This window comes from Bos taurus, chromosome 22 (genome assembly GCF_002263795.3).
Source record: "Bos taurus isolate L1 Dominette 01449 registration number 42190680 breed Hereford chromosome 22, ARS-UCD2.0, whole genome shotgun sequence".
NCBI classification, from domain to species: Eukaryota; Metazoa; Chordata; class Mammalia; order Artiodactyla; family Bovidae; genus Bos; species Bos taurus.
In genome coordinates this window covers 48,675,523-48,689,237 of record NC_037349.1, presented here as the reverse complement: position 1 = coordinate 48,689,237, position 13,715 = coordinate 48,675,523, and the positions used below count along the sequence as shown (strand labels likewise).

Below are 13,715 nucleotides of genomic sequence, written 5' to 3'. Positions count from 1 at the left end.
TAGAGTATGATTGCTTCGCAATGTTGTGTTTGTTTCTGCTGTACAACAAAGTGAATCATCTGTACCTATACACATATCCCCTGCCTCTTGAACCTCCCTCCCACTGCCCCCATCCCACCTCTCTAGGTCATCGCAGAGCATGGAGCTGAGCTCCCTGTGTTATCCAGCAGCTTCCCACTTGCTGTCTGTCCTACACATGGTATTAATATGTCAAGCCCAATCTCCCGATTCGTCCTACCCTCCATAGAGTGGGACACAACTGAAGTGACTTAGCAGCAGCAGCAGCCCCTCCCTGGTGGTGGCCACATGCCCATTCTCCACGTTTGCATCTCTGCTCCTGCCCTGCAAATAGGCTCACCTGTACCATTTTTCTAGATTCCACATACATGTGTTCATATACAATATTTGTTTTTCTCTTTTTGAGTTACTTCACTCTGTATGACAGACTCTAAGTCCATCCACATCACTACAAAAGACTCAGATTTGTTCATTTTTCTGGCTGAGTAATATTCCATTGTATATATGTAATCTTTGACAAAGGCAAGAATATACAAGGAGAAAATACAGCCTCTTCAATAAGTGGTGCTGGGAAAACTGGACAGCTACATGTAAAAGAATGAAATTAGAACACTTTCTAATACCATGCACAAAAAGAAACTCAAACTGGATTAAAGACTTAAATGTAAGGTGAGACACTATAAAACTCTTAGAAAAAACATAGAACAATCTTTGACATAAATCACAGCAAGATCTTTTTTGACCCACCTCTTAGAGTAATGAAAATAAAAACGAATGCGACCTAATTAAACTTAAAAGCTTCTGCACAGCAAAGAAAGCCACAAACAAGATGAAAAGACAGCCCTCAGAATGGGGGAAAATATTTGTAAACAAAGCAACAAAGGATTAGTCTCCAAAATAACAAGACGCTCATTCATGCAGCTCAATATCAAAAACACACGATCCTATCAAAAAATTGGCAAAAGACCTAAACAGACATCTCTCCAAAGAGGACAAACAGATGGCCAACAAACATGAAAAGATGGGTTCAACATAGCTAATTATTAGAAGTGAAAGTGTTAGTCACTCAAAGCCGTGTCCACCTGGCGACTGTAGCTGCCAGGCTCCTCTGTCCATGGGATTCTCCAGGTAAGAGTACTGGAGTAGCCATGCCCTCCTCCAGGGGATCTTCCCAACCCAGGACTCAAACCCAGGTCTCCTGCATTGTGTGCAGATTCTTTTATCATCTGAGTCACCAGGGAATGCAAATCAAAACTATGTAGAGGTGTTAGGAAGTATTCTAATTTCATTCTTTTACATGTAGCTGTCCAGTTTTCCCAGCACTGCTTAATGAAGAGGCTGTATTTTCTCCATTGTATATTCCTGCCTCCTTTGTCAAAGATTACATATATACAATGGAATATTACTCAGCCAAACATAGAGGTATGACCTCACACCATCAGAATGGCCATCATCAAAAAAATCTACAAACAATAAATGCTGGAGAGGGTGTGGAGAAAAGGGAATGAGTCAGGGGGCGTTCTACACTGTTGGTGGGAATGTAAGTTGGTACAGCCACTGTGAAGAACAGTATGAAGGTTCCTTAAACTAAAAATAAGATTCAGCAATCCCACTCCTGGGCATACATCCAGAAAAAACTAATTTGTAAAGACACGTGTACCATGCACCCCAGCAGCACTAACAAGAGGCAGGATAGGGAAGTCAGCACGGCTTTAATGCCTGCCAGGCAGTGGCCAGCACAGCTGTGCCCCAACCCCAAGCAGTTCTGAGGGCACAAGCCGCAGCTGCAGCTGCTTTAGTCCAAGCCTCTCCCCACACCGAACAGTCAGTGCTGCGGCAGCTGCTCCCAGCCCAGCCCTGGCCCTCACACTTCCCTGTGAAAGTCGGGCAGTCCAGGCTGGTCTGTCACCAGCAGGTCCTCCAGTGCTCGCTGCACTGTGGTCTCCAACCGTTCGTTCGTGCTCCTTCCCCTGACTCCTGCCCCTGGGGTTCTGAGTCCCATAGCTTCTTGTGCTCTTACCTTCTTCCCGTGGGCCTGCAGCAGGCACGCACCCATCCTGTAATAAAACAAGCTCTCCCTCGGTCTTGAGCCCCACCTAGCTGCCGCTTCTGTTCTGCCCTTTCTGCTTAGCCCTCCCCACTTGGTCCTTCAGCCTGTTCTTTGTGGAGGCCACTCTTTTCTTGCCACATCGTGCTTGTCTTTGCCAAATCCAGCGGCCCGTTCTGTTTGCCTTCTCATTGGTATTTGAGGTGGTTGTCCTTAGCCTTTTTATAGCTTTCTCTAAGCTTCTGGGCCACTGACCTCTCCTGACTTTCCTCCTCATTCCTGAGCTGGTCGTTCTCTGAATGTTGAGCGCTCACTGGGTTCATCTCTGACTGCATGTCAGGCTTCCCCTCTCTGCGGATCCTCTCTGAGGATCTCTCAATGCCTCCAACACACACGCCACCCTGGTTTTCAGTTCGAGCCGTACATCACTGATGGCCAATAAACAAGCATCTGAACCACGCAGCTCCTGATGGCGCCCAGGCTGCCCACTCCTCCGCTACCTACCCTCTCCTCATCTTGCCATTATCAATCCACTAACTCTGGCCTCTCGTGTGGAAGTCAGCTCTCATTGACGCACATGACACTGTTAACAAGTCGTGTAAGTTCTATCTCAAAGACAGACCTCAAGCCAGGCAGAAGGTAGTTGCAGAAGGTGTGCCCCAGAATGCACATGTGCAATAGCTGCTTGAGGCACGTGGGCTTCATAGTGCGCAGGCTCAGTAGTTGGCAGTATGTGCGCCCCAAAGAACTGCCGGGTCAGTATTTGTTGCCTGCGAATTTAGTTTTCCCACAGAATGTGGGAGCTTAGTCCTGCCAGGGATCAAACCTGTACTGGAGGGCAGAGCCTCAACTACTGGATCACCAGAAATCTTCCCCCTCTTCTTTTTATAAAACCACTAATCCTACCACAGAGGGCCTACCTCCTACCCTAATTTAAATCTAATTACACTTCAAAGGCCCCACTTCTAAACACCATCACCTGAAGTTAGGGTTTCAACCAAGGAGGGACACAAACACTCAGCCTACAACAGTGACCTGTGAAAATCTGCAAGATTACTTTTCTAGAATGGATAGATGAGCTGAAGAACAGCCAAGCAACTGGAGAAATGAGAGAGTCCTGGCCTCAGCTCCTGCTCTCTGGGGGTGGGTCCATGCCCCTAACCAGGCCAAGCGATGAGAGAAATGGCTGAGTCCTGGTCCCATCAGATAAAGCCATGCACCCGGGCAGGCCCCTGGGTAAGATGGAAGTCATATCCCCTGGGAACCGCCATGAGGTTCCTTTCAGCTCAGGAAACGCCCTCATTCAGCTTTCCCAGCCCTGTTCCCCAGGACAGCCTTCAGGGCCCTTCCATTGTCCTCCAGATTCCCACGCCTGGAACTGCCTCCACCTCCTTTCCGTCCAGTAGTTTCCCCTCTACTTTGGGTCACGTTTCTCTCCCAATGCTTAACAAGACCCACCTTCCTTCTCATTTAGACTCAGAGTCGGGGGACGGGGGGCGTCAACAAGGTCATTAGCTCAGCTTCTCCGTGCTGTTTGTGATTATGAGGACAAAGGGTGATGGAATGTTCTGCAGGGCAGGGGTCCCCAACCTCTAGGATATCATGCCTGATGATCTGAGGTGGAGGTGATATAATAGTAATAGAAATAAAGTGCACAATAAACGTAACGCTCTTGAATCATCCTGAACCCATCTCCCTGTATAATCCCTGTTGGTGGAAAAATTGCTTTCCACACAACGGGTCCCTGGTGCCAAAACTGTCCGGGAGCACTGCTGCAGGAGCGCAAGGATTCATCAACTGCTTACATAGGAAAAGTTCGTGTAAGCAAGGTTTCTAATAAAGATGCAAGTGTGAAAATGGATGATGTCATGGAAGCTCCCTAAGAATATTCAGAAGCCTAGGGCATTAAATGGGCTTCCCTGGTGGCTCAGATGGTAAAGAATCTGCCTGCAATGGAGGAGACCCATGTTCGATCCCTGGTTCATGAAGTTTTCTGGAGAAGGGAATGGCAACCCACTCCAATATTCTTGCTTGGAGAATTCCGTGGACAGAGGAGCCTGAAGGGCTACAGTCCATGGGGTCGCAAAGAGTTGGAGAGGGCTAAGCGACTAACATTTTCACTTTCAGGGCATTAAATAATGTGTCCTAGAGGGAAATGGGAGAGCTGTAACTTGGAATCTTAGCAGGTAGAATTTCCTTACTTTTACATTTCTTCCCGTCAAGTTGTCCTAAGTCTTGTGCCCAGACCTTGGCTTGTCTAGCGCCCTCTGATCGCCGATGGCAGGGAAGCACAAGGAGGCAACACCAGGGTGTGCAGATCCCCAGTCCCGCTCCCAGGTTCCTGAGCCTCTGATTCTGAGGCAGGAGATAGACAGGCTCCAGGTTGGATATTTACAGTCCCCCAGCCTCCTCTTTCGGAGAAGGCAGTGGCAACCCACTCCAGTACTCTTGCCTGGAAAATCCCATGGATGGAGGAGCCTGGTTGGCTGCAGTCCATGGGGTCGCTATGAGTCGGACACGACTGAGCGACTTCCCTTTCACTTTTCACTTTCATGCATTGGAGAAGGAAATGGCAACCCACTCCATTGTTCTTGCCTGGAGAATCCCAGGGATGGAGGAGCCTGGTGGGCTGCCGTCTATGGGGTTGCACAGAATTTACTGCCGGCCTCCTGTTTCCTCTCCAAAATGGAAGTGACCACAGAAACAGGGTAAATAGCCGGTCTTTGTCTCTTGTAAACATCTCAAGGGAATAATCATGACAAGGACAAAGAGAGGCCAGAACCCTGCCTGAGTAAAGGATAAAGGAGGCATTACACATGCTCAGGAAGTCTCCTTGGAGTCGAAAATCAGAGGATATTCCAGGCTGTAATGAGTTTTGCTTCTCCCAGAAGCCTTCACTTTGAGATCCATCTTGGCTAAGGTGTATGTGTGCAAACCTCAGGTGAGGGTCCTGAGACAAATTAACCAGGGGGAGAGCCAGCAAGATGATTGGCCTGAGGGAAGACAAAGACCCGGAAAACCGACCCCTTATAAGGGATTTAAACTTCAAAAAGGTGAGACTCTCTCTCTGAGCTCACCTGTGTGCCTTTCCATATGTACTTTTCAATAAACTGTTCACTTTACACTTTACCTTCTACCGCCTCACCTCATTCTTGACTAAGCAGGCAAAGACTAGAGACCCTAGCCTAACTGCTGGCTCTCTTGCAGAAACCAGTACTCGAGAAACCAAGCACCACACTTGGAGAGTTAGAGAACTCAGATTCATTATGCCAGCGGGCCCAGAGGAGTTAACACTCCAACCTCTGAACCCTGAACAGAGGGATTAGAGTTTTTCTAGACAGACTGTAGTGGGCAACGCTAGCTGTTAATAGGCTGGTTTAAACTAAGGGGTTTCACGCGCACGGGTACAGTGGTCAAGATGGGGAGGGGGATCCCTGGCTTGGACAGGCATGATTAAGCAGGTTTGCAGGGGCTGGGAGATTTCAAAGAGCAGGACAAGGGTGAGTGAGATAAACTCCAGTTCCTAGTATTGCAAGTCCCCACTTTCTGAGACTACATGACCTATGTGATCTAGACTTTGCAAGGGGCAAGCTGAGTTACAGAGGCAGAAGGAGAAGGAGGTGATGTAAAACTTTAACTTTTCCTCTTCAGCTCCACTGTGGTCCAGTGGTTAGGACTCCCAGACTGGGAAAGTAAGACCCTGCTTCCAGCAATGGCTCCCTGCTGCTTGCTGCAAACTGGCAGTTACTGCTGCGTGCATCCGAAATCAGTTCCACCACAGTTGCCTCTGAACCCCTTTCAGTGCACTGGGCCAGGGCCTTGACTTAGGAGGATCCATCTCTGGATAGAGAGAGAAAAATCTCTCACAGTCCCATCAGCTGGTAGTCCTCAGTGTAAGTCCCATACCTAAAAATAACCACTGGGCGACCAGCTAGGTCTCCCAGACTTGAAACACATTACCATGAATACTTGTAACAGCCTGCAGAGTAATTCTGGCCATTCTCACAGGCAGATGTACAGACTCTCTAGGGGAGGGCACTTGCCCAGGATAACCCAAAGAGCAGAGTTGGTGGTCCCCCCAGGTAATCTGATTCAAGGCCTATCTCTTCCCCAGCCTTGCAAAGCCGTGTTGTGGGCAGTGTTAATGGTTGAGGACATGCAGCAGTGTGGAGAAGAGGGCCAGCCACCAGCGTCCTTCCTGACCACAGGAGCCCAGTTCGTAGCACCCCCTGCAGGGCCCAGGCCAGTGGCTCTGCCCCTAGATGTGGTCGATGACAGCAGAACTTTCCCCTGCAAATTGAATCGAGCACCATAGATGCCTCTAGACTGACTTAAGTGGAGCCCAAGAGTGCTCCTACCATAGCCCCCATGCTTCATCTCCAAGATGTTCTTCTTCTGAATCCTCAGAAGAACCAGGACTGGGAGCATGCATGGCCGGGAATGCAGAGGTCCTAGCTGGGGTCTGCCCTAGGGCAGACTCTGTTGGTCAGAGACAGGCACTGTGCTTCTCACACGCAAAATGTGGTGCCCTAGGCAGGGCCTGACTTCTGCTCCCAGATGTGGCCAGAACAGTCTCAAAGCCACTCAGCAGTCCCCTCTCCCCTACCCACAAGACTCCAGCCTAGGGGAATGACAGTTCTTGTTTTATTTTCTCCCCAAGCATGGGTTAAGGACGTGCATGGGGCCGTGCTAGCCTACTCCTCCAGAAACTGGACTGGATCAGGGCCCTCGTGGGGCTACAGATACGTGGGTCAGAGACCCTCCTCTGTCTTTCTTTTAGGCAGGCAGAGAATATGGGATGCCAGCCTCCAGCAGGAGCCCCTGAACCCAGGTCAGAAAGGAGAAGGTGGCCTAGACTTCTCTCCCAGCTATAGCCTGGAGGGAGGGGGAAAAGCAGCCTCCTGTCCCTACCAGGGATCCCCACAACCAAGCTGCAAGATTAGCCAAGTCTGCCTGAGTGCCAACCTTCCAGCCCAGAGGTCCTGAGCCCTGAGCTGCCCCAAACTGGGCGCATGGCCAGCTCAGCTGGGTCCTCTCTCCCAGTGCCCCAGACGCCAGCTCCAACCAAGAGGCTGCACGTGTCTCCTCTGCTCCTCAAAGGGCAGGTTTAATTGTGGGGATGGGAGACAGCCAGCCTGAGCAAAGTAGCTCAAGGACCCTGGGCCTAACAGGACCCATCACTCCTCACACACTTGTGGAGACACTGAACAGGCTCTCTCCAAACACTGGGCATCGAGGCTCCCAGCAGTATGCCAAAGTCTACACAGAAATCTAGCACCAAAACTAGAAACACACACACATACTCCATCGTGGCTGCAACTCCCACCTACGTACAATCAGCTATGAGAGGCAGGAGCAGGAAAGGGAGGCCCCTCCTTTGTAGCCAGGTGACAGCTCACCGAGGTGTCCCTTTGATGCCAAACAGACAGACTCAGCATGCACTCAAGGCGGAAACAGGGATGGGTTGTGAGCTCACTTTAGACTCTTCCCTGGCTCTCAGCCCACTGCTGCCAGGATTCACCCACAGGCCTTCCTCTCCCCAGCCTGGACCAGCCTCCCCAGTGCAGCATAAACATGGCCACCAGAAGGCGCAATCACCCCTGCTGAGCTTGCTGCACATCTTCCCGATCGCTTTAGGAATGAACATTCTGCAGGGTTACCACCTCTTAGGAATCTGGTGCCAGTTAGAAATGAAGCAGGCCTGCAGATTCCCTGCCTGCCCTTGAGGTACCCTAGGCCCTGCTGGTGAGGGAGATAGATCCTGAGGACAGTTACAGAGGAATGCCAAGCTCAGTAGGACTGCGAATTGAGGGAGGAGTTGAAAGGGTCAGGAGACCCAGTCTCTTCTCTGGGAAGGACCAAGACCTCACTGTCTGAAAAACATGACAGTGAACACCACTGCTCTTAGCAGCTTCCCCCGTAACCCTGCCAGCCTAAGCCCTGTGGGCCCTCCCCTTTTCTCCAGGGCGATTACCGCCAATCACCTCTTGCTCCCCGCCTTTGTTTTAGGCCCAGTGAATTCTCCCCTTTTCCCTCCCAATAGCACCTTCAGTGAGCTCAGGGTTAGCTGTTGGCCCTCCAGCAGCATTTATTTGTGTGCCTGCTCTATGCCAGGGGGCCAGACAGAGCGGTGGGATTGCAAAGGGAGGCAAGTTGGGGCATCCCAGGCAGAGAGGCAAAACGGTGGGGGCGGGGGGGGGGGAGCGTTGTGGGGAGTCGGGCGGGGGGGGGGTGGGAAGTGGGGGTGTGGGGTTAAAGGAGTGCTGGGCAGTCACTCTGTGCTATTCGGCTGTCGTGGGGCCCCGGCAGAAGTTCCGGTTATAGAAGTGACGGTTGTCCCTGGTCAGGGCTATGCCCAGGTTGGCCCAGAAACTACCCTGGCCACTGGGCTGGTGGGGCCAGAGGAGGACGCTCTGGCGGCAGAGGCGCTGGCGCAGCCGCACGTAGCGGGACCGATAGGCGGCGGGGCGCAGGATCACCAGCACTACGACGTCCTTGCGGTCCTCCAACAGGCGCTGCTGGGCCAGCAGGAAGCTGGCGCGCAGGAGGCCGCTGACCCGGTCCGTGTGGTCCAGCACGAACATGGTCTTGCGGCTGCTGTAGACCGAGGCCCACAGGTTCTCGAAGAGCGTCTTACCAGGGAGCCAGTCTCGCTCCTCCAGGCAGAGGCGGAGCGCCCGGCGCCCCCGGCGCTCCTCCAGCTGCACGCGGAGCTCGTTGTACACCCAATCAGCCACTGCACTCTGCACCTTGTCGAAGACCACGAAGGCATCATAGAGCAGGGTGTCCTCGCCCCGCTGCCGCCGCCGTCGGGGCAAATGGGCCAGACACAGGTGGAAGCAGTACCAGAGGTCCCAGCCACAGAGGTGGTGCAGCATGGGCACTGCCAGGCCCAGCGCCACCATTAGCAGCGAGAGGCCAAAGCAGTCCAAGGAGAGGGTCTCATCCAGGCAGAGACGCAGGTCCTGTGTGAAGATGCTGCGGCCCTGGAGCTGGCCCGGACTGCCACATGTGACGCGCCTGGACAGCCCGGGCACGGCCTCCTGTCTCTCCAGCAGGAAGTCCACAAAGGCCGCCCCGCAGGCGCAGTGGAGCGGGTTGGCGCTCACGTCTAGGATTTTCAGGGTCCCTGCTAAGGAACCGAACCAGGAGGGATCCACTGTCTTCAGGGCATTGGCGCTGAGGTTAAGCTCTATCAGCCGAGTCGCGCGGACGAAGAAGCCGGGGATCACGAAGCCGATGCTGTTGCTGCTCACGTCCAGCTTCTGGAGCCGGATGCCAGGCGGCAGGCTGCCGTTGCTCAGGGCCTTCAGCTGGTTTCCTGCCAGATCCAGGGCTTCCAGCCGGGGCAGGACGGTCAGGCTGCTCCAGTTGAAGAAGGCCAGGTTATTGTCCCGGAGACGCAGCTGCCGCAGGCTCTTGGGCAGGTTGTCCAGGTGACGAGGCAGGAGGGTGTGCAGATGGTTCTCGGACAGGTCCAGCTGGACCAGGTTCCTCAAGCCTTTGAAAAAGCAGAGATAGAGGTCTCCCTCCGCCCACATCTGGCTCAGGGAGTTGCCGCTGAAGTCCAGGGCGCGCAACGAGGCGCTGCTGAGCTTCTGTGACACGCGGCTGTGGATGCCATTGTGCGCAAGGCTGAGGTAGCGCAGGGAGGGCAGCTGGGCCACGAAGCTGAGGTTGTGGCCCACGCCCTGCATGCTGAAGGGCTGGCTGTTGTAGCTGAGGTCCAGTGCCTCCAGCTGTGGCAGCTCCGTGAATGAGCGCCCATGGTACAGGTCCAGCTTGTTGTGGGACAGGTCGAGCACTCGCAGGCTGGTCAGCGGCACGAACTGGGAGCCATTAACCGCCTGTGAGATGCTGTTGTGGCTCAGGCGCAGGCACTGGAGGCGGGAGAGGCGGGTAAACATCTCTTGCTGGATTGTCACCAGGTTGTTCCGTGACAGGTCCAAGGTGAAGTTGAGGTTGCAGCTTGGCATGAAGTCCTTTGAGCTGACGGCGTCCAGCGGGCCTGGAGCGAGGCCCCTGGGCAATCGCCAGACTTCCACCCTGCTGTCCACCTCCCCCAGGGCGGCCGCTGGCGTCGCGGCTCCGCTGATGCGGTTGTCCGACAGGTCCACGAAGAGCAGGCTCGGGAAGGCCCCAAAGATGCTGAGCTGGGCCTGGTTGATGAAGTTCAGCTGCAGACGCAGACTCTGGAGCTTGGGCAGCCGGGTCAGCGGCTGGAGCGTGATGTTGGTGAGGGAGCGGAAGAAGATGCCGTGCATGTCCAGCTTCTCCAGGGACACCAGACTCCCAAAGGAGGACGCCAGGTGCAGGTGGGCGAAGGACACCTTCTTGTGGTAATTGAAGGACAGGTTGAGTCTGCGCAGCTGGGTCAGGTCGTTGAAGATGGTGGTCTTGGTGATGTAGTCATAGAGGAAGTTCTCACTCAGGTCGAGCACTTGGAGCCTGCCCAGGCCGCGGAACCAATCTTTCTCTAGTTTGTAGAGAGAACTGTCCTTCAACACCAGGCCTTCGAGGCGGCTCAGGTGACTGAAGGTGTCAGGGTGCAGCTTGGGGAAGTTCTTTGGGCACTCCCTGCAGGGGTTGCGGGCATGGTCGCAGCGGCGGCAGTTCCCACCCACGTCAAGCACGCGCAGGGCAGTCAGGTTGGCCAGGTCCTCGGGTGCCAGGGTGACAATGTGGTTGTAGGACAGCAGCAGGGTGTCCAGGCTGGGGGGCAGGCGGCGGGGCACCTCCGTGAGGTTGTTGTACTTGAGCGACAGGTGCGTGAGGTTGCCCAGGCCGAGGAGGGCGCCTGGGGCCACCTCCAGGGCCCGCGGGCAGGGGTTCATGTAGTAGCAGTTGCCGTCCATGTACAGAAAGCGCAGGGCGTGCAGGCCGGTGAAGTGGGTGGGGCCTAGCACCAGGATGCTGGTGTGGCTCAGCGACAGGGACACGAGGGAACTGGGCAGGGCAGGCACGGTCGTGATGCCGTTGTAGCTCAGGTTCAGCTCCTCCAGGGTGGGCACAGCCAGGAAGGTGTTGGGCTCGATGGTCATACGGCAGGGGAAGTGCATGGGGCTGAGGCCGGCCGGCGGGCAGTTCCACTTGAGGTTGAGGACCCGCAGGTTGGACAGGTGGACGAAGTCAGAGTCATGCAAGTGGTGGATGCGGTTGGAGATTAAGGAGAGGCTGGTGACATTGGCCCGGGGGGCTCCAGCCGAAAAGTGCGGCACAGACTTCAGGAACAGCCAGTTGCAGTCCACCTGACCATGGGGCTGGAGCTCACAGGGCAGGAAGGCAGGCAGGGTGCCCTCGGCCAGGGCCGCTGCCAGTGCCGCCGCCTGCACCAGGAGAGAAAGGGGGTGCGGGGCACAGTAGGGGCCCTGCAAGGTGGGCGCCGGGTCAGAACACGGCCCCAGCTCCACCTCCTCTGCCTCACCTCCCTGGGGGTTCCCCAGAAGGGCTTCCACCTCTGTCTCTCCGTCTCTCCCAGCCCTCCAGGGAGGTTCCTGTTTCTCTCTCCAGTGCCCATCACATCTCCAAGGCCCATGGGGAACTTGGACTCAGATCTGAGACCCAGCCTTTGACTCAGAGAAAGGAATCAGAGCTCATCCTGAGACCTGCAATCTAGACTCGTGATGGAGGCTTTCACTCGAAACCAAACCCTAGCTGAACAGGAGAGCCAGGTTGGTGGTCAACAGGCCCCCCAGGCTCATCCTCGCTTCCCCCTTCCATTCCTTCTCTTGGGAGAGACGAGAAGGTCACTTCTCGTCTCTCCCAAGCAAAGAGGCATCTTCCCTTCCCTGCAGCACCCCTGAAAACCTCCCTCTGCTGTCTGTCAGGCTCCCCCCAACCACTCCTGCTCCGTTTGGCCAAGAGGTGGGAGTGAAGGTCTCCTGCTGGGGTTCAAGCTGGCCACTGCCCAGGGCCTTGGCCAGGATGGCCACTGCCTAGCTCTTTCATGCTCTGCCCACCTTAGCCAGCCCAGGCACTCAAACTGCTGTGGGTCAGAACGAATTGGAGGGAAGGTTGGGCAGCAAAGGGCAGACAGGGCATAGCCCTGGCGTCCCCTTGGCTTGCAGCCCAGCACCACCACCACCAGTGAGCCCAGCACCACCACCACCAGTGAGCCCAGCACCACCACCAGTGAGCCCAGCACCACCAGTGAGCCCAGCACCACCACTGAGAGCATCCCTTAGCCCCAGCCTCCTCACCCAAGCAGAGTTTGGGTCTCATGGCTCATGACTTCAGGGCTCAGTGCATTTCCCCAGAGCCACCTGGGTGACTGTGCCTTTCACCCACCCTTGTCTGTAGCTCCCAAGCCCGTGTTTCTCTCCATCACTTCCTCCCCACCTTGTCCTCTTCCCCGGGGGCCGAGGGCTGCTATCCTACCATGACAGGGAATGCGGCTTCTCCAGAGGGTCTGGCGGGCAGGTTGGGAGGCAGCTGCAGGGAAGGATGCTTGGCGCCCACTTCCCGTGCCGCCGGCTCAGAGATCAGAGGAAGTGAGAATTTTGTAATAACCTAGCAGCCCCCTTCCTCCCTATGCTCATGGCAGGGGCGGGGTGTAGGGGACATAATGAGTCAGAGAGGCCATTTGCATAGTCAGGTGGCAGATCGCTCCGCCACCCCTTCCTCTTTCTACTCCCCGCCCCCCACCCCAGTCTGTCTGAACCATCTGTCACATCCCACGTGGGCCTCACACCTGTCCTCTGGGAAGTCTGGGGAGAGGTGAAGGCCCAAAGCTCAGTCTAAGGTTGGCAAAAGATTGGAATTAGGAGCAGTGTCAGACCTGGTGGGGTATGCCTCAGCCTTCTCAGCCCCTGCCCCCCCAGGCAGCAGTCTCAGGCTGGCAGCTCCTTCACTGTCCTTCCCTGCCCTGGGGTACCAGTCCCAGAGCTCTGTGTGTCATGCCAGGCCTGGCGTATGGGGCAGGGGGCAGCACTGGCCTTGCCCAGGGTCATCTGCCCCTGCCACAGCGGCAGCTTCCTCCAGGAGCAGGCCCTCCTCTGCATCCCCAGAGCACCATCAGAGCACAAACCCCACCACTGGATCAGCTGAGACCTCCTGGCTCATCCTCCCCTGAGGCTCCCCCCACAATCCTTCTGACCCAGATGACTGCAACAGATCACTCAGGCCCCAAGCCGCAGGTTGCCCCGGGACCCTCAGCAAGTCCTGCTGGCTCCATGTTCAGAATCTGCCCATTTTCCCCCCTGCCCCCACTTTCACATCCACCAGTCTGGGCTGAGCTGCCATCTCCTCCTGCCTAGACCAGTGCAGTTGTTACCTCCTCAGGACCGCCCTGCTTCTGCTCTCAAGGTCCACAGTTTGTTCTTATTAGGCCCCTAAGTCACATTAGGTCCCTTCTCTGCTCAGACCCCTCCATGGCCCTTTCTGGGGTCAGAGCCACAGTCCACACATAGCCAGCAGGGTCCTATGGTATCTGCCTGCCCCTTGCTCCCTGCCCAGTCTCCAGCCACACTGGCCTCCTGGCTGCGGCTCGAACACATGCATGTAATTCTCCTGCCCCAGGGCCTTTGAACATACCGTTCCCTGTGTCTTGAAGCTCTTTTTCCAGATACTCACACGGCCCCCTCCCTCACCCACCTGACATCTCTCGTCACACATTACCCTTTCAATGAGGCCTTCTCTGATCTTCTTATAA

General features: G+C 55.1%; 1 protein-coding gene across 1 annotated transcript; it reads right to left on the bottom strand.

The window, feature by feature from the left end:
- Positions 1–8,304: 8,304 nt before the first annotated feature.
- TLR9 (toll like receptor 9) lies at positions 8,305–12,568 on the bottom strand. Its single transcript, NM_183081.1, is given in 2 exon segments — positions 8,305–11,433; positions 12,443–12,568. Coding segments are annotated over 2 exon segments (3,090 nt in total). The 5' UTR covers positions 12,446–12,568; the 3' UTR covers positions 8,305–8,346.
- Between the last annotated feature and the right edge of the window lie 1,147 nt (positions 12,569–13,715).